At 40.9% G+C, this 25,589-nt stretch overlaps 2 protein-coding genes across 3 annotated transcripts in view; one reads left to right on the top strand and one right to left on the bottom strand.

The window, feature by feature from the left end:
• Window positions 1-25,589, bottom strand: part of COL4A6 (collagen type IV alpha 6 chain) — a 358,879-nt gene that overhangs the window by 257,104 nt on the left and 76,186 nt on the right. The window lies entirely within an intron of this gene.
• On the top strand, window positions 19,302-19,902 carry LOC126069654 (60S ribosomal protein L17-like). Its single transcript, XM_049873269.1, has one exon. It carries the CDS (start codon window positions 19,339-19,341, stop codon window positions 19,891-19,893), a length of 555 nt encoding a protein of 184 aa, XP_049729226.1. The 5' UTR covers window positions 19,302-19,338; the 3' UTR covers window positions 19,894-19,902.

The following is a 25,589-nucleotide window of genomic DNA, read 5'->3' as shown; positions in this document are numbered from 1 at the left end:
CTCAACACCTCTGAAACTAAAAAATACTGTTTCTCACAAACTGTCCAAAAGCCTTAGTCACACTGTTCTCCCAACTAAAAAGATTTCTTCTCTAAGGAGGTTGGCTGGCAATCACCCCTTACCAATAAATAATGTGCTATAACAAAAATATCAGCATAACTCTACCAAATACCACCCATATATATATATACATAGATATACAATTTGCCACAATTTTAAACAACTCCTAATTAAGAGTTGCATTTCCCAAAACATTTTGTGGTTATCCGTCTTTCAACTTTGGCCTTCAACAAGGGAATCAAACTCAGGAAACATGTCAGAAGAGAAATTCGTCAAGAAAATCCACATTTGAGACTAATAGCCAAAAGCAAAGATTCCAGAGAGGTCAGCTACCTTACCTTGCCCTTTGGTAAGGCCTACTGGCTACCATTCTCAAACTTAATAGTGAGCATTCATTTCAGAAAGAACCTTATTAATTTCCCAGAGTCAGTCAGCTAGCATTGTTATTATGACTGTTAACATTTCTAGAGTATTGTTTCGCTAAAATCAAAACGGAGTTGAGGGATGAACAAATTCCATTTCGAACAGCGCCCCACTGGGCTGGACATGTGTGAAGGATGGATGGCCCCAGGATACCAGATCAGACTGTTGTATGGTGAGCTGCTGTGAGGCAACCCCAAGCAGGGAGGGCAGAAGAAAACCCATTAAAGCGGCTCTGAAGCCCCACTTCAAACAATGGGGCCAAGCTGCAGGCAGCAGGAAACAAGCAGCAGGCCGGCCAGGCTGGCTATAGCAATAAGGGATTGCAGGAGGGGGTTGTTTTCGGAGCTCCAGGATGACCTCAGGTCTCAGAGGCAGAGCCCCAATCAACCACCAGAGCAGCACAGCTGCAATTGTAACTCAAAAAACAGCCTTTGTGTGTACAGTGGTCTACAGAGTGGAAAGGGCTGAGACTATTCCCCTGGTCTTTTAGCCCTACCTGTCCTCAGCGATAACAATCCGCATTAGTAGTATTATCTTCAAATACGCGTTGAACATCAGCATAAATATGGCTAACATACCATTTCCGTGAATACAAATAGAGTAGCAGGACCTCTACAGGGAGGATAATAATCTGTGGTATCTTTTCATTTTCTAAATGGATTTCTTTTCCAGTAAAGCCATTAAAAAAAAAAAAATCTCTGCCTACATGAAGATTTAAAAATTTTATTTTTTTTTACATGAAGATAAAAAAATAATAGACGTACTAGGTACACTAAATGTTAACCATGTTTATCTCTGGATGTTGGAATCACAGGTGATTTTTACCTATTTGCTTCTTTTTGTTTGCCTGCATTTTCCAAAGTTGCTACAAATAAACATGTAGCCCTGGAGTCATTTTGTAAATTTTAAAAAGGATTTTTTTGTTGTTGGTGTTGAAATGTTTTTTAATGCAAACAAACCAACGACTTTTTATGACAGCTATAATTTATCTGCAGTCTCAAAGATAGCATCTGAGACAAGGGATTGGCATTTCTAAAGATAGAGCATGACAAAATATATTCATGTACCCTTTGGGAAAAAAAAAAGGTTCTATAAATAAGTCATAAGAGGCCCTTGGCCGGGGCTCAATCTCAGTAGTAGAGCCAATCCTAAACTCTAATAGGAGAGTTGGCCAGAATATTAATTCTACTGAATTTCAGAATCCTGGCATATAAGAAACACCCCCTTTTTTTTTTTTTCCTTGACTATCAGAATCTTACCTTAATACTGAGGGTTTGGTTTGTCATTTTCTGCAAGGATAAAGACAGTGGTGTGCTAGTTCACACCAGATCCTGGAAACTGTAGATTGTGTCCCTCACTTCCCAACTCCACATTACATTGATAGATTGAATCAGCCTTGGTGGGAATATTTATACCATGAAAATTGGCAAATGCTACAAATCGGGGCTTTCCTCTCCTCCCCTAGAGAGCTTGGGGTTAAACATTTACCAGCACACTACTAGATGGGAATATCTAACTTCCCTTGCTATTCAGCAGAGCCATTGTTTGTCCAATGCTTGAAGTGGGGAGTGAAAACTTTTTGCAACAAAGCAAAACTACATTGCTGTAAAAACTACAGATGTTGGTTAACTCTGGGCTCTGCCATTAGTGAGTTGGGGTATCTCACTCCCTCTCCTGGACCTCAGTTCTTTCATCTCTATAATGGAAGGACTAGACTATGATGTCTCAGGTCCCTTCCCGTCTGAACTGCCTATGATTCTAAACTGCACAGGCAGTGATGTGCAGTGGTTAAAAACCCGTTGCCATCAAGTTGATTCCTACTCATAGCGACCCTATAGTACAGAGTAGAACTGCCCCATAGGGTTTCCAAGGACCAGCTGGTAGATCCAAACTGCTGACCTTTTGGTTAGCCTCCAAGCTCTTAACTGTGCCACCAGGGCTCACGCAGTGGTTAGGGATTCGGATTTTTGGAGAGAAGACAGTCCCTGGTTTAAATCTTAGCTCAGCACTTGTTAGCATCTGTGTGACCTCAGGCAAGTTACCTAACCTCTCTGAGCCTCTATTTTCTCATCTGTAAAATAAGGATAATAATAATAGTACCTTCATTATAGGGCTATTGTTAGGATTAGATGAGATCACTCTCAACAATCATAGTAGTAGGCACCAGTATATGCTAAATATTATTATTAAACCTGTTCCCACTTGCTCCCGACACAAAAACGCCTTAGAATTATAGGGAAAACTTGATTTGCTAAGATAGCTAAGAGACGTTGCCAAAGCTCCATTAATTATTATAACCTATTACAGGTTATACAGCACTGGAAACAGTGGTAGAGCATCATTTGCACAATAAGTATAAATAATAAAAGGGAACAGGGCCTAACAGTTACTGCGCACTCTGCTAGGCATTTATGCGCTCTGTATTTTGTCTAATGCTCACACTCCCTAGATAAGCCCGGTTTTGTTTTTTTTTTTTTTTTGCCTCTTTGTCCTTTTTACAGATGTGGACACTGAGGTTCAGTGATAGTAGGTAACTTGCTCAAGGATCTACAACTAGTAATTGCCAAGCAAGAAATTCTCTCCAATAAGAGACCAGCTCATGTACCAACTGAAGCTACTGGCAGAAACACAAACATGGGAGCAATTCTGTTGATTAGAAAGTGGAGGAATGCAAATTCCTTAAAAAAAAAAAAAAGACCTACCGGACTGGTCGAGACTGGAGGATTCCCAGAGACTACTGCCCTGAGATACTCTGCAAACCATGAACAAAAACTAACCCCTGAGGTCACCTTGTAGCTAAATAACAAATTACCGTGCTCCTTTAAAAAGGGCACCTATATGAGACCAAATGGTCAACAATTACTTTAAAACAGAGATGAGAAGGGACATGGAAACTAGATTAATGGAAATGGAATAACCAGAACAGAAATAATAAGATTGTTCACACATTGTGGAGAATATAACCAATGTCACGAAACAACTTAGGTTGAAATTGTTGAATGTGAATCTAAATTGCTGTGTAAACCTTCACCAAAAACACGATAAAGTATTATTTAAAAAAATAGAGGGACAGATTAAAAGAAACTCTGGAACAAAAATGTAGTCATAGATCTAAAAACTAAAATCTGCAATAAAATTAAAATGGCAGAGTAGTGGTGACTAAATTAAATAATATTCTATAAAAATTAGCCTAAATTAGGAACAGTATTTTGGAAAATTCAGTTTCCATCTTATCCCTAAATATTTTGTGATAGAATCATTCCTATATATACTTGTAGGGCAGTGGTTCTCAAAATGTGGTCCCCACGCCAGCCAGCAGCATTCGCATCACTTAGGAATTTGTTAGAAATGCAAATTCTCAGGCCCCTACCCCAGATTTGTTGAGTCTGAAACTCTGGGAGCAGCCCCCCACTCCATTCCCCAAGCCCTACGTGTGATTCTGAGGCACACTGCAGTTTGAGAACCACTATTGTAGGAAGAAATCAAGAATTCAATTCAGGTATCTAAAGAAATCTTTCTATGTAAATATATTGCCCTGACATGCTTATGGGCGGTGAATATTTAAAGTGCTTCAGCTTCAAGACAAGATTTAAATCATCCCTATTTCTGTAAGTAACAACTTAATCTTGCAGAACACTGAGCTTCATGTCTGTTTGCCACACGTCCCACTCTTTCAAAAAGCTCCTTTAATTGATTTTTTTTTTTTAAGAGCAGTTTCTGAAAAATAAATGATATTCAAAGACCCTTGGTCCTTAGTACTGACTCCTTTCCTGGTTTGGGAGCAGTTAGGGGATGGAGAGTGGTAAAGAGTGTGCAGTTCACTGTCAAAATCCAACCCTTTCCTTCTCAAGACCTAGAACTCAGGGTTTTAGCCAGTAGTGAACAAGGAAGGTTTTCCTTATGATACATAGTCTCAGTAAGGACAGTCAATCCCTCAGAAATGGCTTCTGCTCTCTGTTCTTTCCACAATGAATTCTGCTCCAGTCAAGCTTAACCTTGGGAGTCCCAATCAGTTCTTAGGTACACATGCTACTACCCTGACATTGCTTGATTTCAAAGCCCATCACTGTCACCCCAAAGGAAATGTGCCCTGTTGACAGTCTCCTTTTCATTAAGGTGAAATTAAATGCATTTGTGTCCTATAAAGATAAAGATTATAAATGTTAAAAGTGGCTACTCTGGGGGATGGGATGATCTTTTTTCTTTTTTATAGCTATCTGCGTTTTCTCATTTAAAAAGAAATTATTTTGCAATATAGGTTGCTTTATTTTTTAATTTACATTTTAAATATAAAAAATAAACAGTATTTTCAAAAAAGTAGATGACTCTATGTGTATACACAAGTGCCTGCGTATACATTGTTATGTGTGTTGGAAATGTAGCTGGGGAGAATCTCACGGCCACACCATGAGAAAAAAAAACTGTGGCTGTCATTTACTGTGAAGGCAATATACACATGGTTGCATTGCTTCTGTGACAGATCTCAGATGGTAATATCCTCACAAGACTGTACCCTGATTTTCAAGATTCAAAATGAAGTTTTGCTTCTAGAGAGGCAGAAAGGAGAGAAAAACAAGAGCAGAATTAAATTATTTTCAACTGGGGATAAATAGTAACGTTATGTGCAAAGGAAAACCACTGAAGCTGTATCTCTTCAGGCAGCAAGAAATAAACACACACACACACAAACACGCATGCAAGATAGTGAAGCAAGCCATCTATATATTTACTGTACAAGACTTGTAATCAAGGATCATTTCTGCCAGAGAGTACAGCATCATATAAAATATCCTTTGCAAATTGCCTGGATAATTGCCATCATAATGCCAAACCTCTTCTTCCCCAATGAATGTGGCAAGATCTTTGGGAAATAGGCAGCTTCATCAGAATGCTCCTGTTTACAGCCCTTGCTTTGGAAACAGACAAATGCAAGCATTTGAAGGAGTACTTGTAAGGCTGTTGTGAAGTGTGTGTGTGTGTGCATGCACGTGCGCACACACACACACTGCTTACCTGGCTGCTGCCTCCATTTTCTTCCTTCTATATCCAGATAGAAAGAGAGGGACACACCTGACCCATAAGAAATAAATTTTAAAAATGTGTTTAATGTGAATAACAACCTGACATTTTACTCTGGAAGGTGTGAATAGCAATGCTCTCCCCTCAAAAGTGAGATTTTACCTTGCCAGGAAGCAAGGAGTCTGTTTGCTTTGCATCTGTGCTTTGCAGAATCGTCATGACAAACCTGCGAGAATAATATTAATCTCATCTAATGGACAAAGATGGCACTGGGTTTTTTGGGTAATGGACAAAGAAACTGTACTCTGAGAGGAATTAACTACAAACAAGTCCCGTTTATTGCACACTTACTGTGTGTCTGGCACTGGGCTGTATGCTCTCTCTGTATATTATCACATTTAATCCTCACCACATCCTATTAGAGCTGAATATTCTTGGGCTATTCAGTGGTGTGCCAGGTGCTCCTTGAAAGCCACAGCATAAACCTGGTACACATCTTTGGAGTATCAACTTTAACCTAATACATTATTTTAAATATTGAACAAACTCAATTATATCATAAAGGACAGTACAAAATAGGTCTGAAATTTTAAGATAAAGCATGAGAATCAAACTTATGGTGGGTGGTTTGGATGACCATGCTATGGTCTCTAAGGGGTTATGTGCTTACTGCTCTTTGCCATTACCACTAACTACACTATACCATACCAGCTGCCCTCGACTCTGACTCATGGCAACCCCATGTGTGTCAGAGTAGAACTGTGGCCCATAGGGTTTTCAATGGTGGATTTTTTTGGGAAGTAGATTCCCAGGCCTTTCTTCTGAGGTGCCTCTAGGTGTACTCCAACCTCTAATTCTTGAGTTAGTTGCCAAGTACTTAACTGTTTGCATCACCCAGGGACTACACACTATACCATAGTGCTTTTAAACAAGGTAGCAGGAGATTCTTGTCTATCATCTTATGAGATCTGTAAAACTTTGGGGTTCCCTATGGGAATGTCTTAATTAAGGAAATATATACTGGTTTTCTTTCCTCTTATCAATTTCCACCAGTGAAATCCCACTATGTACTCTCATTGGCATCAGGGTGATAGGCCATTCATTACAGAGGTGATGGTGAAAGGCACTGAGCTTTTGGACAAGGTAGCTGAGCTACACAGGGTAGTGGTGGCAGGAAATAAGAAAGGCCAACCAAGACCACAGTCCTCAGTGCTTTTAGGTCCCAATGTCCTTCCCCCTAATGCTGGGGTTCTGCTCCTCAGTGCAGTGAAAAGTAAGGTCTCCTCAGATTTTTATTTCCAGTAAGCCTCTTCCCCCCACCCGCCCCTGCCCCAGATGATCACTTACCAAATATTCCCCAAATTCATCTTCTCATTTTAATAATGGAAGACAATGAGAAAACAGGCTTCAGTATACAGAATACCTGTTGGCCAATCTTGCTAGAGGACCTTCATTTCTGCCTCTATGGCCTGGGGATATATGTGAATCAATCTACAATTCATTTATGATGTTACAAATATTTGAACACCTATACAGGAAGCTTTGTGTTAAGGCTCAGGAGATGAAAAGAAGATTAGAAGAAAAGGCTAAAGGAATTCACAACACCAAAAGATCACTTCCCACTGAGGTGGCATTTAAATGAGCATTAAAGGATGGGAAGAATTTCATTAGCTAGAGATTACAGGGTGAGGGAGAGACATGCCAGAGGGAAGGAACAGCATAAGCAAACACTGGTAGGGGGAGATGGTGGGAAAGATCGAACCAAAAAAGCACAGGGTATATCCAGGAAAAGCAAGATAAGTACTCCAGGATGTCAGAGGTTAGAGTACATTATGGAAGTGGTGGGAAAGTAAGCTAGAAAGCTAGATCTTGAAAGGGTTTTAGTGGCAGGTTAAGGGTTTGACTGTATTCAACTGGCAGGGAAGCACCATTAAATGTTTTGATAGGAAGTAATGCTATAAGAGAAGTTATTTAGAAAGATTAATTTGGTAACAATATGTAAGAGAAAAGAGAGGGAAAAGAAGAGAGATCTTGCAGATGAGACAGGTTAAGGTGCTACAAAAGGAAAGTTGAAATGTGGTCTCTTCCCTCAAGAAGCATATACTCAGATAAACTAAAACTAACACCATGGCTGCTCAGTACAGTTCTGTAAGTACTTTATTATACGACGCTGACTATAATAACTTTGGAACACACATTTCACTTTTCACAAGTGTTACTTTCTGTGCCAAGAAATATTACCAGCATGTTGTAGACCTGAATTCTGAACCCTGTGACCTGGAACCCTTCTTCCTTTCCTCATATTAACACATCCGCATTCAGAGGAGGGAAAAGAAAGCCTTCCCAACAATAGCCTTTTTCTTAGGATGGTCTTTAAATTCCTTTTCCTCATTTCATTTAGCAATCTAGGCCTTTATAGGGTAACAAGGCCTCTAAACTCCTAAAGCCACCTCCTCCCCACTCCCCAATCACCTGTGCTAATTTGCTGAACAGACTTCTGAGATTACAAGCAAATATCATTTAGGAAGAAAAACATGCCATCTCCATGGCAACCTGAAAGTCTGACAGGGAGCCCACCTTGAAATCACCAAACAAAGGTCTCTTTGAGAAGTCTCTAGGGCCTGGGTTAGACATTCTATTATTAAGAGGTTGGCTGTTTTTAGTGTATTCACTTTTCAAACCCACAGCTATAAGTCCTAACTCTTGAAATTGCTATGCAACTGGTCTCTTTTCTTTACATACCTTATTGATATATAAAGTTGAGATGCTGCAGGAAAAGAGAAAGTTCATTCATATACCCATTGCTGTCAAGTCGATTCCAACTCACAGTGACCCTCTAGGACAGAGTAGAACTGCCTCCATAGAGTTTCCAAGGAGTGCCTGGTGGATTTGAACTGCCGACCTTTTGGTTAGCAGCTGTAGCATTTAACCGCTATGCCACCAGGGTCTCCATTCATATAGTGGACAATTACTGAGCACCCACTGTGTGCAAATCACTGTGCTAAGTGCTTGAAACCTGTTGCCACTGAGTCAATTCTGACTCAAGGGGATACCATAACAAAAATGACAAGGTCATACCTTTGAGATGTCAAGATCCATCCAGGGAGACTCATGGGAGCAGAGGAGGAAGTGACCAACATTACCTGGTACCCATTTTACACTGACCATTGTAGGAGACACTAGTATTACAGAGATCATATGCTTGAATTTCCCAGGCCAGTCTTGATAAATTTTCTGTCCTATCCCCACCTAAACCATCAGAAATGTCCAAGAGATTTCAATATTTTAGGATCTAAAGTACAATCTTCCAATTGTTTCTTACACCTAGAAGCATATAAAGGTTCTTTGACAGATTAGGTGTTCCAGTTTTTGTGTCAGAAAATGGAATCACTGCATTTGTTAATTCATTCAACAAATATTGAGTACTGTTATACGGATAAAGTGGCAAACCCTGGAGTCATGAAGCTTATGCTCTGGTGAGGGTAGTCAGATAATACATAAATAAAGAAACCAGATAATTTCAGAGAGTGTATACAAACAATGAAGGAAATCACAGGGTGATGTGATAGAGCTTATCAGGGAGGAACCTACTTTAGACTGGGGAAGGCTTCTCGGAAGGTATAGCATTTGAACTGACACCTGAATGATGGAAAAGAGTTAGCCATGCAAAACTCTTAGGGAAGAAAGTTATGAACAGAGAGAACAACAAGAGTTTCAGAGGCAGAGAATAGTAATACCAAACAGTTTTTACAGTATTAACTATGTGATAGGCACTGTTCAAACGCTTTACATATTGAAATCACTTAATTCTCATAACAGCCCCATGTCGTATATAATAGCCTCATTTTCCAGCGAGGAACACTGAGACCAAAGGTTCTAAGACTTGCCTGAGCTAGGAAATGGCAGATCTAGCATTCAAACCTAGGCAATCTTGCTCCAAAATCTGTATCTTAACCATATGGGGAGAAGGTGTCCAAACAATACAAAAATCTATCCTTAAGAACTCAAATTTGCGTAACACACACTGAAAAGTCCTAAAAAGTAGCCTAACCAAAAGGTTTGCAGTTTAAACCCATTCAGCAGCTCTTTAGGAGAAAGACGTGGCGATCTGCTCCCGTAAAGATTATAGCCTAGAAAACCATATGGGGCAGTTTTATTCTGTCACATGGGGTCGCCAGGAGTTGGAATCCACTCGACGGCATCTAACAATAACAACAGGAAGTTATGGGGCTGACTCAGTAGTTAGGCTTCTATGAAGCAAGTAGGTCTGAGCAGTGAAAGGAATCGCTTCATACGGAACCATATTTGACACATGGAATTTTGATCTTCGGAGCTGCAGGTTGCCTCTGAGCTGAGTTGCTGACTTACCTTTTATATAACATTCAGAGTGTTAAAAAAAAAAGGCAGGAAATACCATCATGTAGGAATATTAGCCCTCCTCATAAACAATGACCATAAATTCAAGTTTCCATCACCAACCTAAAGAGCTTTCCAAGAAAAACAATCTGATTAAATGAGATAAGTGTGAAGAAGCTGGCAACATGTCATCAATACAGTCAGTTCAGAGGTGTAATCATCATTCTTCATTTCCCTGGAAGTTTTCATCTGCAGTACTTATCTATTAGAATAAAAATAGCAGAAGTAGCATCTTTCATCTGAAGAAAAGAAAAAATTCTCAAAATGCCTGCAAACATTAACTCATCATCCTCATTATATAACAACGGAGAGTAAAAAAGTCTTTTCAATTCCTTTTAAGGAGAAAAAAGAAGGGTTTTGAGCTCTAAAAAGTTTTTGTCTGTACCACTGACCTCATTCTAGACTGTCCTCTATTCCTTTTTAGCTGTTTCATGTTATTTAGTATTATCTTTTCAACATACAACATACATACAAAATGTATATACAAGTATAGATAATTTATTCAGTGACCCTTACAAAGACGGAAGATAGCTGGTTGAGCTTTTTCATTATACACACTGGGAATGGGACTATCCAAGATCCAAAAGCCTGCAACTAACAGATTAGGCCACCTCAGCCTGCTGCTCCAAGGCAGAAAGATGAGGCAGTCTGTTTCCATAAAGATTACTGACTTGGAAACTACGGGGCAGTTCTCCTGTGTCCTATAGAGTCACTATGAGTCAGAATCGACTCAATGGCAACAGGTTTGGTTTGGTTTTTGTCCATCCGTCCATCCATCCATCTATCATTTAACCTCTCTATATCTCAATTTTTAGAAGCCCTGGTGGTGCAGTGGTTAAGGCGCTCAGCTGCTAACCAAAGGTCCATGATTCGAGCCCACCAGCCTCTCTGCAGGAGAAAGATGTGGCAGTCTGCTTCTGTAAAGATTTACAGCCTTGGAAACCCTACCGGGAAGTTCCATCATGTCCTACAGGGGCACTATGAGTAGAAAACAACTTGATGACAATGGGAGCCCAGAGGTACGTGGCTTCTCAGTTAAAATATGATGAAATGATTTGTGGCTATCACAGCTTTGGTCATAAAATGTCATTCCAACCAGGAATTTGGTCAAATTCCACTTGCATCCCTTGCCTCAGTTTCCCTACCTGACAATCACTGACATAGGACAATGACAGCACATATATGGCCACTTATACATAAAACTGTTTCTGTGGCTCCTCATTACCCTATATGATGATGTCTAAATTCTATACCAATAGCGTACATGACCCTCAGTGTCTGGTCCTCTGACATTCTCTTGTCACTTCCATTACATTCCCTTTCACTACAAATTCCCCTCTCCCACCACCTGCCTTTCACATACTTTGTTACTTCTTCCTGCAATGCCACCCCTCTTCCTCAGCTTCTCTCTATTCCACTCTCTTGAATAACTCAAGTTGCCAACTCTTCCTTAGGGACTTTCAGTACAGTAACTCTGGTAGTTAACTACAGGATGGCCCAGAATAGGGTTAGTTAGGAACTTGGAGCAGTTAGGAAGGTGTTTTATTGTTTTGGAACTCTTAAAACACATGGCCTTGTTTACTCATTGGAGGGCTCTATCCAAATGGCATAGTGGTTAAAAGTTACGGCTGCTAACAAAAAGGTTGGCAGTTTGAATCCACCAAGCTCTCCTGGGAAACCCTATGAAGCAATTCTACTCTGTCCTTCAGGGTTACTATGAGTTGGAATCGGCTCAAAAGCAACAGGTTTGGTTTTATCCAAACAATTTGTTATAAATAATTGTTAAAGTACCAAAGTTAGCAAATGTTTGAAACCAGATGCAAGGTTATTTCTATATAGCATCACTAGCACTCAGGTTCCCAAGAAGACATGCCTGAAACCTGCCCCCAGCAACCTAGGGTGCTCTAGACACCCACAACATCCCTATGCACACCACTTATAATTCTGGGTTGCAACTGTTCATTTTCTTGTCTGTCTCCCCTACCAGACTATGAGTTCCTAGAGGGTACTATTCATTTCTGTATTTCCTTTGCCAGGCACTACACTGGTACAGAGTAGGCATTTGTTGAATGCAAGCATGAATGGACATTGACAAGTAAAGTAAGAAAACAGTAAGAATTCCTCTGAGGACTAGTATGACTCCACCTTGTTTTACCTGTAACATCTAAGCAGACCTAAGTTCAATGGATAATGGCTATTAAGAAATTTTCTCATTCTATAGTTGTGATAGTGAAGATTGTGTGTCTACTTCGCTGGACCATGATTCTCAGTGTTTATACTTGATCACTCCCATGATGGGATCTGCTTAGAGTAGCCAATCAGATCCAAGGGAGTCTCCTTGCATGTGTAGCCTAAAACCGAATGTAAGTGGATGTTCTGGAGTTTGCCACCTGCCAGCTGCTGTTCCAGATGTAGTTTCGTTGCTTGAGCAAATTAATACATCTCCTGGTACCTGTATGCAGCTATTCACCTGGCTAATGTCTTTTTCTCCATACCTGTTTCAAAGGATCAGCAGAAGCAGTCTGCCTTCAGTTGGCAGCAATACACCTTCACTTGCCTACCTCAGGGTTACATCAACTCTCCAGCCCTATGTCATAATTTAGCCTGCAAGGACCTTGATCGCCTTTCCCTTCCACAAGACGTCACACTGGTCCATTACATTGATGACATTGTGCTGATTGGACCTAGTAAGGAAGATGCGTCAATGACGCTGGACTTATTGGTAAAAACATTTGTGTGCTAGGGGGTGGAAAATTAATCCCGCAAAAATTCAGGCACCTTCCACCTCAGTGCAATTTCTAGGGGTCCAGTGGTATGGGGCATGCCAAGATATTCCTTCTAAGCTGAAGGATAAGTTATTTCATCTGGCTGCTCCCACAACTAAAAAGGAGGCACAATGCCTGGTGGGCCTCTTTGGATTTTGGAGGCAACACATTCCTAATTTGGGTGTGCTACTCCAGCCTATTTATGAACTGACTCGAAAAGCTGCTAGTTTTGAGTAGGGCCCAGAACAAGAGAAGGCTCTGCAACAGGTTCAGGCTGCTGTGCAAGCCGTTCTGCCACTTGGGCCATATGATTCAGCTGATCCAATGGTGCTTAAAGTATCCATGGCAGAGAGAGATGCTGTTCGGAGTCTTTGGCAGGCCCCTATTAGTGAATCACGGTGAATCACAGCGCAGACCCTTAGGATTTTGGAGCAAAGCCCTGCCATCCTCTGCAGATAACTACTCTCCTTTTGAGAAACAGCTTTTGGCTTGTCACTAGGCCTTAGTACGGACTGAACTGGTCTACCAAGTCACCATGCAGCACGAGCTGCCCATCACGAACTGGGTGTTTTCTGACAGAGTCATAAAGTTAGATGTGCACAGCAGCACTCCATCATTAAACAGAAGTGGTATATTTGAGATCAGGCCTGAGCAGGACCCGAATGCACAAGTTGCATAAGGAAGTGGCCCAAATACCCATGGTCTCCACTCCTGTCACATTACTTTTTGTCATGAATTGAATTGTGCCCCCTAAAACATGTGTTAACTTGGTTAGGCTGTGATTTCCAGTATTGTATGGTTGTCCTCCATTTTGTGATTGTAATTTTATGTTAAAGAGGATTAGGGTGGGATTGTAACACCCTTACTAAGGTCACATCCCTTATTCAAAGTAAAGGGAATTTCCCTGGGGTGTGGCCTACACCACCTTTTACCTTACAAGACATAAAGGGAAAGGGAAGTAAGCAGAGAGTTGGGGCCTCATACTACCAAGAAAGCAGTGCCCGCAGCAGAGCGTGTCCTTTGGATCTCGGGACCCTGTGCGGAGAAGCTCCTAGTCTGGGGGAAGATTGATGAGAAGGCCAACAGAGAGAGAAAGCCTTTGTCTGGAGCTGATGCCCTTAATGTGGACTTTTAGCCTACTTTATTGTGAGGAAATAAATTTCCCTTTGTTAAAGCCATCCACTTGTGGTATTTCTGTCATAGCAGCACTAGATGACTAAGACACCTTCCATCTCCCAATCTGCACCTATGACCTCATGGAGAGTTCCTTATGATCAGTTGACTGAAGCAGAGAAAACTCATGTCTGGTTTACAGATGGTTCTGCGCGATATGCAGGCACCACTCAAAAGTGGACAGCGGCAGCACTGTAGCCCCTTTCTGGGACCTCCCTGAAGGACAGTGGTGAAGGGAAATTCTCCCAAGGGGCAGAACTTCGAGCAGTACACCTAGTTGTTCACTATACTTGGAAGGAGAAATGGCCAGATGTGCGATTGTATACTGATTCATGGGCTGTGGCCAATGGTTTGGCTGGATGGTCAGGGACTTAGAAAGAACATGATTGGAAAATTGGATACAAGGATTTATGGGGAAGAGGTATGTGGATAGACCTCTCTGGATGGGCCAAAAAAGTGAAGATATGCATGTCTCATGAGAATGCTCGCTAAAGAGTGACCTCAGCAGAGGATGATTTTAACAATCAAATGGATAGGATTATGTGTTCTGTGGAAACCAGTCATCCTCTTTCCCCAGCTAAAGTCATTGCTCAGTGGGCTCACGAATAAAGTGGCCATGGTGGCAGGGATGGAAGTTATGCATGGGCCCAGCAACATGGACTTCCACTCATCAAGGCTGACTTGGCTACAGCCACTGCAGAGTGCCCAATCTGCCAGCAGCAGAGACCAACACCCGGGTCCTGATATGGCACCGTGCCTTGAGGCAGTCAGCCAGCAACCTGGTGGCAAGTTGTTTACATTGGACCACTTCCATCATGGAAAGGGCCGCGTTTTGTCCTTACTGGAATAGACACTCTGGATATGGATTTGCCTTCCCTGCACACAATGCTTGTGCCAAAACTACCATTCGTGGACTTACAGAATGTCTTATCCACAGTCATGGTATCCCACACAGCATTGCCTCTGATCAAGGGACTCACTTCACAGCAAACGAAGTGTGGCAGTGGGCCCATGCTCATGGAATTCACTGGTCTTACCATGTTCCCCATCATCCTGAAGCAGCTGGCTTGATAGAACGATGTAATGGCATCCTAAAGACACAATTACGAGGCCAGCTAGGTGGCAATACCTTGCAGGGTTGGGGCAATGTTCTCTAGGAAGCTGTATATGCTCTAAACCAGAGGCCAATATATGATGGTTTCTCCCATTGCCAGGATTCATGGGTCAAGGAATGAAGGGGTGGAAATGGAAGTGGCATTGCTCACTATTACCCCTAGTGACCCACTCTCAAGATTTTTGATTCCTGTCCCCACAACCTTATGCTCCACAGGTCTAGGAGGTCTTAGTTCCAAAGGGAGGAATGCTCCCACCTCAAGACACATTACTGATTCCACTGAACCAGATGCTAAGAATGCCACTGGGCCACTTTGGGCTCCTTATGCCTCTGGATCAACAGGCCAAGAAGGGAGTTACCATACTGGCTGTTGTGATTGATCCTGATTACTGACAGGAAATCAGATGGATATTACATAATAGAGGTAATGAGTATGTCTGGAATGCAGGAGATCCCTTAGGGTGTATCTTAATACTACCATCCGCTATGATTAAAGTCAATGGAAAACTACAGCAATGCAACTCTGATATGACTACTAATGGCCCAGACCTTTCAGGAATAAAGATTCAGGTCACTCCACCAGGCAAAGAACCATGACCAGCTGAAGTGCTTGCTGAGGGCAAAGGGAATACGGAATCGGTGGCGGAATAAGGTAGTTTTAAATACTAGTTACAACCACGTGACCAGTTGCAGAAATGAAGACTGTAATTGTTATGAGTATTTCTGCTTTGTATGTGTGCATCAAATATTTTTGTTTTCTTCACTTATAAACTATAAGTTATAAATGGGGCTAGTGTGTTTTAGGTTGTGCGTGTGTTAGTTGCATCATGTTAGGTGTAGGTATGACTTTGTATTTGTCCTTCTCCAGAGATTATGTGTGGTTCGGGAAAATGTGTACGGGTGCCAAGTTGAGAAGGGGGGGACTGTGATGGTTGAGATTGTTTGTCATCTTGGATGGGCCATGATTCTCAGTGTTTATATACGAACACCCCCATGATGGGATCTGCTGTGTGTAGCCAATCAGTTGAAAGGGAGTTTCCTTGGCGTGTAGCCTGCATCCAAATAAAAGTGGACATTCTGGTTTTGCTCTCTCTGGATCCTGTAGCTGCCTACTGTTCATCTTACTTCCGGTTCTTCGGACTTGAGCTAGCAGCTTACCTACTGATCTTGGGTTTCGTTTTTCTTCACAGCATATGAGCAAGAGCCCTGCTCTCTGATCTGCCGATCTTGGGTTAACCAGTGCCTGTGGCTATGTGAATCAAGAGAAGCCTCTATCCTGATGCATGGACTTGGAATGTTCCAGCCTCTACAATCATGTGAGCCGTTTCCTTGATACAAATCTCTCTCTCTCTCTCTCTATATATATATCTATATTTATATGCTTTACTGGTTTTGCGTCTCTAGAGAACCCAGCCTAAGACAACACTTTACCAAAGAACTCAGTTGATATTCTTTTTGACTTAGGAGACTACAGACATAATAGAACATAAGGCTTTCTTCAGTTCAAATTTCTTTTCAATTCTGTCTATAAGTTGGTAACACAGAATAAGGTAAGGTGGGGTGGAATGAAGTAGCTGAAACGGAAACCTGGGAATCTGATCCCTTTCCAGGGGGCAGCATTTCTAGATAAGGGTGTATAAGTAGAAAAGAGCTTTCGAATCATAGGGATTGGATAGACACTAGAGAAAAACAGTCTGAACAGGGTTCAAAACAGAGCAGAACCCCAAACCATTCTGGAAGGAGATCAATTAATAGCATTCAAAAGATATTATCTTCAAGTCAGGGGCAGATTAACCAGTAAGCAAGGTATGCATGGGCTTATAGTAAGCAAAGTACACACAGGATTAATTTTATTTACTAATCTCTAGCATACATATCAGTCATCTGTCAGTTTGTCATACTGTGGTGGCTTACGTGTTGGTGTGATACTGGAAGCTATGCTACTGGTATATCAAATACCAGCAGGGTCACCCATGGTGGACAGCTTTCAGTGGAAATTTCATACTAAGACAGACTAGGAAGAAGGCCATGGTGATCTACTTCTAAAAAAAAATGGCCAGTGAAAACCTTATAAATAGCAGAACATTATCTGGTATAGTGGAAAATGAGCCCCTCAGGTTGGAAGGTGCTCAAATTACAGCTGGGGAAGAGCTGCCTCCTCAAAGCAGAGTCAACCTTAATGACGTGGGTGCAGTCAAGCTTTTGGGACCTTCATCTGCTGATGTGGCACGACTCAAAATGAGAATAAACAGCTGCACACATCCATTAATAATTCGAATGTGGAAGGTACAAAGTATGAATCTAGGAAAATTGGAAGTCGTCAAAAATGAAATGGAACTCCTAAAGACTGATACCCTAGACATTAAAAGAAAAAAAAGTGAGCTGAAATGGACTAGTATTGGCCATTCTGAATCAGACAATCATAGTCTACAATGCCAGGAATGACAAATTCAAGAGGAATAGTGTCACATTCATTGCAAAAAAGAACATTTCATGGTCTATCCTAAAGTACAACATTGTTAATGATAGCATAATATCAATACACATACAAGGGAGACCAGTTAACATGACCATTATTTAAATTTATATACCAACCACTAATGCCAAAGATGAAGAAATTAAAGATTTTTACCAACTTGAAAGGTTTTTACCAGCCTGAAATTGATCAAACACACAATCAAGATGCATTTATAATCACTGGTGATTGGAATGCAAAAGTTGGAAACAAAGAGGAAGAATCAGTACAGTTATCCCTCGGTATCCACAGGGGATTGGTTCTAGGACCCCTGTGGATGCCAAAATCTGTGCATGTTAAAGTACCTTATATAAAATGACATAGTGTTTGCATATAACCTATGTATATCCTCTCAAATACTTTAAATCATCTCTAGATTACGTATAATACCTAACACAATGTAAATGCTATGTAAACAGTTGTGATACAGCACTGTATTGTTTAGGGAATAATGACAAAACCCGAGGTGAACAATGTTGAAAGGAGGAATGCTGGAGAGAGACTGCGTATCTGCAAAATGGTGGGACCTGCTACACATCATTTCATTCGCGTGGATTCAGCATAGTGCTCGGTGTGCAGCAAATTCAAGTTTTACTTTTTGGAACCTTCTTTTTCTAAATAGTTTCCATCTGTGGTTGGATGAATCCACAGATGCAGAATTCATGGATATGGAGGGCCAACTATAGTTGGAAAATACGGCATTGGTGACCGAAATAACGCCGGAGGTTGCATGATAGAATTTTACAAGACCAATGACTTATTCTTTGCAAATACCTTTTTTCAACAACGTAAATGCAACTATATGTGTGGACCTCGCCAGATGGAATAGGAAGGAATCAAATAGACTATATCTGTGGAAAGAGACCATGGAGAAGCTCAATATGATCAGTCAGAAAAAGACCAGGGGCCGACTGTGCAACAGACCATCAATTGCTCTTATGAAAGGTCAAGTTGAAGTAGAAGAAAATTAAAACAAACCCACAAGAGCCAAAGTACAACTATCAGTATATCCCACCTGAATTTACAGAGCATCTAAAGAACAGATTTGACACATTGAACACTAATGACTGAAAACCAGGTGAGTTGTGGGATGACATCAAGGACATAAGACATGAAGAAAGCAAAAGGTCATTAAAAAGACAGTAAAGAAAGAAAAGATAAAAATGGATGTCAGAAGAGACTCTGTAACTTGATCTGGAATGTAGGGTAACTAAAGCAAAAGGATGAAATGATGAAGTAAAAGAGCTGAACAGAAGATTCCAGAGGGCAGCTCGAGAAGACAAAGTATCATAATGAAATGTGTAAAGACTTGGAGTTAGAAAACCAAAAGAGGAGAACATGCTCAGCATTTCTCAAGCTCAAAGAGTTTAAGAAAAATTTAAAGATTCGAGTTGAAATATTGAAGGGCTTTATGGGTAAAATATTGAGAGAAGCATCCAAAGAATATGAAGGAATACACAGACTTACGCTGTACCAAAAAGAATTGGTCGACATTCAACCATTTCATGAGGTAGCATATGATCAAGAACCGATGGTACTGAGGGAAGAAGTTCAAGCTGCACTGGAGGCACTTTTGAAAAACAAGGCTCCAGGAATTGATGGAATACCAATTGAAATGTTTCAACAAACGGATGCAATGTTGGAAGCACTCACTTGTCTATGCCAAGAAATTTGGAAGACAACTATCTGGCCAACCGACTGGAAGAGATCCATATTTGTGCCCATTCCAAAGAAAGGTGATTCAACAGAATGCAGAAATCATTGAACAATATCATTAATATCACATGCAAGTAAAATTTTGCAAAAAATCACTCAAAGCTCTTCCCGTAAGCGGCCTGAGGTGATCTTGCAAAATGGCTCGCTACTCACTTGACCCAGAAAACCCCACAAAATCATGCAAATCAAGAGGTTCAAATCTTCAGGTCCATTTTAAGAACACCCGAGAAACTGCCCAGGCCATCAAGGGTATGCATATCAGAAAAGCCACCAAGTATCTGAAAGATGTCACTTTGCAGAAGCAGTGCGTGCCGTTCAGACGCTATAATGGTGGAGTTGGTAGATGTGCCCAGGCCAAGCAGTGGGGTTGGACACAGGGTTGGTGGCCCAAAAAGAGTGCTGAATTTTTGCTCCACATGCTTAAAAATGCAGAGAGTAATGCTGAACTTAAGGGTTTAGATGTAGATTCTCTGGTCATTGAGCACATCCAGGTGAACAAAGCCCCCAAGATGCGCCGCTGCACTTACGGAGCTCATAGTCGAATTAACCCATACATGAGCTCCCCTTGCCACATTGAGATGATCCTTACTGAAAAGGAACAGATTGTTCCTAAACCAGAAGAGGAGGTTGCACAGAAGAAAAAGATATCCCAGAAGAAGCTGAAGAAACAAAAACTTATGGCTCGGGAGTAAATTCAGCTTAAAATAAAATACAAATTAAAGCAAGAAAAAAAATCACTCAAAAATGGTCGCAACAGTACATCAACAAGGAACTGCCAGAAATTCAAGCTGGATTCAGCAGAGGACGTGGAATGAGGGATCTCACTGCTGATGTCAGACGGAGCTTGCCTGAAAGCAGAAAATATCAGAAAGATGTTTACCTGTGTTTTATTGACTATGCAACAGCATTTGACTGTGTGAATCATAACAAATTATGGATAAAATTGCGAAGAATGGGAATTAATCGTGCTCATGAGGAACCTGTGCATAGACCAAGAGGCAGTCGTTCAAACAGAACAAGGGATGCTGAATGGTTTAAAAACAGAAACAGTCTGTGTCAGGGTTGTATCCATTCACCATACTTATTCAATCTGAAAGCGAAGAGAACTTGAAGCACTTACTGATGAAGAGCAAAGATTACAGCCTTTGGTATGGATCACGCCTCAACAAAAAGACAACAAGAATTTCTCACAACTGGATCAATAAGGAACATCATGATATACAGAGAAAATATTAAAGTTATCAAGGATTTCATTTTACTTGGATTGGCAATCAACATCTATGGAAGCAGCAGTCCAGAAATCAAACGATGTATTGCATTCGGCAAATCTGATGCAAAAGACCTCTTTAAAGTGTTAAAAAGCGAAGGTGTCACTTTGATGACTAAGGTGCGCCTGACCCAAGCCATGATATTGTCAATTGCCTCATATGCATGTGAAAGCTGAACTATGAATAAAGAAACCCAAAGAATTAATGCCTTTGAATTATGGCGTTGGTGAAGAATATTGAATATACCATGGACTGCCAGAAGAACAAACAAATCTGTCTAGGAAGAAATATAACCAGAATGCTCCTTGGAGGCAAGGAAGGTGAGATTTCATCTCGTGTACTTTGGACATGTTATCAGGAGGGACCACTCCCTGGAAAAGGACATCATGCTTGGTAAAGTAGAGGGTCAGTGAAAAACTGGAAGACCCTCAATGAGGTGGATTGGCACAGTGGCTACAACAACGGGCTCAAACATCAATTGTGAGAATGGTGCAGGACAGGACAGTGTTTCGTTATGTTGTAAACAGGGTCGGTATGAGTTGGAATTGACTTGACAGCACCTAACAGCAACAGTGCACAATTTCACATGGGTTTCACCACATTTTTGACTAGTAAGTAAGCACAAGTAAGCCCATGCGTACCTTGCTTATAAGTTAATCTGTCTCTGCTTCAAGTCCTTGCCCATCATTTATCCCCTCCCTTTCCTATGTCATTAACCTCTTATTCTCCATTGTTTCCTTTCCCATCTTCTAAAAATTGCTGAAGTCTTCTGTATCATCTCATTTGATCCTCAAACTAAACCCATGAAGTAGGTAATACTATTGTCCCCATTTTAGAAATGAGAAAATTGAGGGCCAGAGAATGAAGTAAATTACTCAAGGCCATACACAGCTAGTAAATGACCAGAGCCGAGACTCTAACCCAGATATGTCTGACACCAAAGTCCCTACTTTTCACCACAATGCTAATACTGCCTTCTTACCTAACACAGGCTGGCTGAAATTACAGGTTTTCTCCTATTATCCTGTTCTCTGTAGTAATGGAGGACAACTATCTACACTATCCATGGAATACTCTACTCTGTACAAGGAAATTTATGATTATGTCCACCCCTAGCCTTTTCTTCTTAAAATTAGACACAGCTGGTTTAGCCTTTAGAATGTATTTAGCAGTTCTTTAATTAAGTCAGCCAAACCTGGAAAAATTTATTAAGTGCCTACTAGGTGCCCATTCAGTGTTCCAGGAGTCAATACAAGTCCTTGGCTTGAAGTGGAAGGAATGTATCAATATGGAATGTCAGATAGGGAGGAGTAGCAGAAGTGAGCAAGTTTATACTATTCATTTTAAATACTCACATGTTCCAGAAAGTTACAGGATAGGGGCTGTCATCGTTTGCCTTTGGGAAGTACAGGATTTGGGGAAATATCACCTGCATAACATAGTCATAGCTAAGGAAATAAAAAAGAAGTCTCAAGTACATATCTTATTCGTATAGAGTCAACTGATGTGATCCGGAATTGCTATATTCATAGCACCTGCTAGAAGTCTGGACATAGCTGGACAAAAGTAATTAACTTCAAGGGAGAAGTATTTTCTGAGCATATCAACAGCTGTGTCAATCATACTTGCCAGTATCCTTTCATTCATGCCAGTATCCAATTGCAAGTCTCCCTTTCCCATTCTGTTCAACTAAGACTCTCCTTAACATGAAATTATCAAGCAATTAATTTACTCTCTACTATGCAGAAAAAAAAATTTTTTTTTATGCACATGGTGCTGTTAGGAACACAAGGACATTTCATCTAAGACAGCTATGGTCTCCGTCTCTCAGGAACTTGCTAACTGCTAATATTCAAGAGACAAGAAGGACCCACATGAGAAGATTACTAGAATTTACTGCTTTAAACTGGGATGTGGCAAATGAAGGCTACAAGATTTCAAAAGAGGGAAGAGAGAGACTGATGATTTGAGGTTAGCATAGTCAGGGCACTTTCATGAAGGAGTTGCCACCTGGCATTTAAGCGGGGGGGTGACTTTATAAGCAAAGAGTAATGGGAAAGATTCATTGGAGAAAGAAGGACTGGATAATTCTGGAAAACTAGCCTGGGGCCAGATCAGTGAGGACTTGTGTTCCCAGTAAAGAGTCTGACTGTCATCTTATAGGAACCTTGAAGCCAGAGCTATTATGATGATAGTCTACAGGATATTACAAACATTGATTTTCCATTTTTAATTTTGTAGAAACCAGTCCCCATACTCCTCCATGCGATATTTAATTATTCTTCTGCTATCACTTTTAATTCTGCTTTCAAGGTTTTTTCCCCCCCTCTGGTTGATTAAAATAATATATTCATGGTACAAACCCCCAGTTTCAATACCTTTATGGTATGAACCCCCAGCTCCAATGCCTTTATCCCTTAGCCGTAACAACCTGAAAAGTCACTAACACCTATCACACTGCACTCAGCTTAATTAACTGCACAAATAGATTGTTTCTCTAACACAATAATTATCTAGAGAGAGAAATAAAAGGACAAGGAGGGAAACTATGAGAAGCAGAAGCCAGAAGACAAATTTATCTCACTCAGGAAGCCATACTGGTTATCATAACAATAACAAATATTTATACAGGGCTTTCATCCTGAAGAATCCCAGAGCCCCAGAGCAATGAACACTTTGGTAAATAGATTAAAGGAGCTACTCAACTATCCAAGAGAGGAAGCTCTCTCTCCCAGGTCCACTGCACTAAGTCATTCTTGGGACAGCATTCGGTTTTAGCCAAAGGATTTTAAAGGAAGCTAGATGGAACGAACTTCCAAGTCATAAAACCTGGACAGCACACATAAAGAACATCCCAGAATCTTTTTACAACACAGATCCTGAGAGCACCAGGCATACCAAGTCTTCTGAAGTCTCATGCACTAAGATTACAGGCTTCAGAGCCCAGTGAAATCTCACTGATTAGAGATAAAACAAGTCAATAACACCAGCAGATATGGTTTATATCTTGAGACCATAGATTTACCTTGCTAACACACAAATCTAAATAAATGAATTCAGTAAGTATTTACTGAAAGTATATTACAGGAGAAGAAGGGTTTATAATCTCTTCAGAAATTCAAGCCAAGCCATTAATAATGAAGAATGTGATGCTCTGGTTCCATTCCTGCATCTATCATTAAGTAGTTGTATGATCTTGAGTAAGTCATTTGGCATCTCTGGATCTCAATTTCGTTAAACTGAGGTGTGTGTGTGTATGAGAGAGAGTGTGTGTGTATACTATATAACTCTAATAACTCTTTTGCTTGTGTGGAGTGCTTGAAGATCATTTGGCTCAAAGACCCATTTGGAAACTTGAGAAATATAATCTACTAGGCAGCTCAGAGCTACCCACTTACAACAAGTTTAATTAAAAAAAAAAGTTACAAAAAAAATAGCAGCAGGTTGCAAGAGGGTAGAACTTGAACAAACGGGTCAAATCTACAGGCATAAAAAAAAATGACGTATAATCACAGAGATAACCTGGACGGTAAAGATCACGCAGTTCAGTGGTTTTTAAAATATCATGGAGGAGCTCAGGGTCCAACAAGGGAGTCAAGAGGACTGGACTCCCAATCCAAGGCTGAAATTTCCTCTACAACATCCTTTCTATTTTTGAAAAACATCAAGCCTATATTAGAATGACTTCAGTTAATGGGAACTCCTTCCCTCTCAAGGTGGCCTTATTGTACCTTTGGAGAGCTCAGACTATTTGACAGCTTTTAATCATATTGAGCTGAAAATTATTTTCTGTAGCTTCAGCCCATTGATCTTAGCTCTAGTTCTTGTGGTGATACAGAATAAGGCTAATCCTTTTCCTCATGACAGCCCTTCAAATGTTTTAAAGACAGCCAGTCTGCCCCAGAAGTCTCTTGTCCAGTTTCAAGAGTTTCCCTTTCTTCACATGTGCCTTCACTTCCCAATCCACTCTCTTCTGAACACAACTCAATTGCCTTACATATGTGTTAAACCTCACGGCCCAGAACTACCCTTAAAATTTCAGGTCTGATCTAACAAGTACAGAAGAATGCATGACAATCAAGTCATTTGATCTAGAGACTATGCTATATTTACTTTTATTTATGCAGTGTATGATTAAAGTAGCTCAAAACAAGGATGAACCTCTTTAAACTCAGAGCTGGCTGAAGTGATTTGCCCAACCTCAGGGGACAGTGAACTGCAGCTGGAGGTAACACAGAGTACTGGAGAGCATTAACATGAAGTGGAATTATTATTTGGTAGGGATATTACAGACAGGGTTTGGTAGGCTAAATTGGTACTTTTCCCCATTCCTTTTGAGCCCTAAAAGTCTATGATTCCATGAATCAACTGACATCCTACAATCTCTCATAAATCTCTGCATCTGGGATGATCAGAACCTCTTAGTAGAGATTCCTCAAAAACTGAGTCAATAAAGCAAGTTCTTATCGGGAATCTGGCGGGCAGCTGAAGGAGCCCTGGTGGTGCAGTGGTTAAAGCACTTGACTGCTAACCTAGAGGTCAGCAATTTGAACCCATCATTCGCTCCGTGGGAGAAAGATGTTACCAGTCTGCTTCCGTAAAGATTTACAGCCTAGGAAGCCCTATGGGGCTGTTCTACTCTGTCCTATAGGGTCGCTATGAGTAAGAATAGACTTGACAGCAATGGGTTTGGTTTCTTAGTGGCCAGTAGGAGTGTAACACCACAGCTGCCCTGCTGGTTTCATACAGGAAAATCTTACCTAAGTGGGAAAGCAGGTGATAAAAATAAAGTGTTATTGTTGTTAGGTGCTGTCAAGTCGGTTCCAACGCATATTGACCCTATGTACAACAGAATGAAACACTGCCTGGTCCTGCACCATCCTCACAATTGTTGCAGCCACTGTGTCAATCCATCTCATTGAGGGTCTTCCTCTTTTTCGCTGACCCTCCACTTTACTAAGCATGATGTCCTTCTCCAGGGGACTGGTCCTTCCTGATAACATGTCCAAAATATGTGACATGAAGTCTCATCACCTCGCTTCTAAGGAGCATTCTGGCTGTACATCTTCCAAAACGGATCTGTTAGTTCTTCTGGCAGTCCATGGTATATTCAATATTCT

The sequence above is a fragment of the Elephas maximus genome, chromosome X (genome assembly GCF_024166365.1).
Source record: "Elephas maximus indicus isolate mEleMax1 chromosome X, mEleMax1 primary haplotype, whole genome shotgun sequence".
Classification (NCBI taxonomy): Eukaryota; Metazoa; Chordata; class Mammalia; order Proboscidea; family Elephantidae; genus Elephas; species Elephas maximus.
The sequence above is the reverse complement of the archived record's forward strand: the minus strand, read 5'-3'. Positions and strand labels throughout refer to the sequence as shown.

Excerpts from the sequence above, each read along its gene's own strand:
- LOC126069654 (XM_049873269.1), top strand. The coding sequence starts at position 19,339 with ATGGCTCGCTACTCACTTGACCCAGAAAACCCCACAAAATCATGCAAA.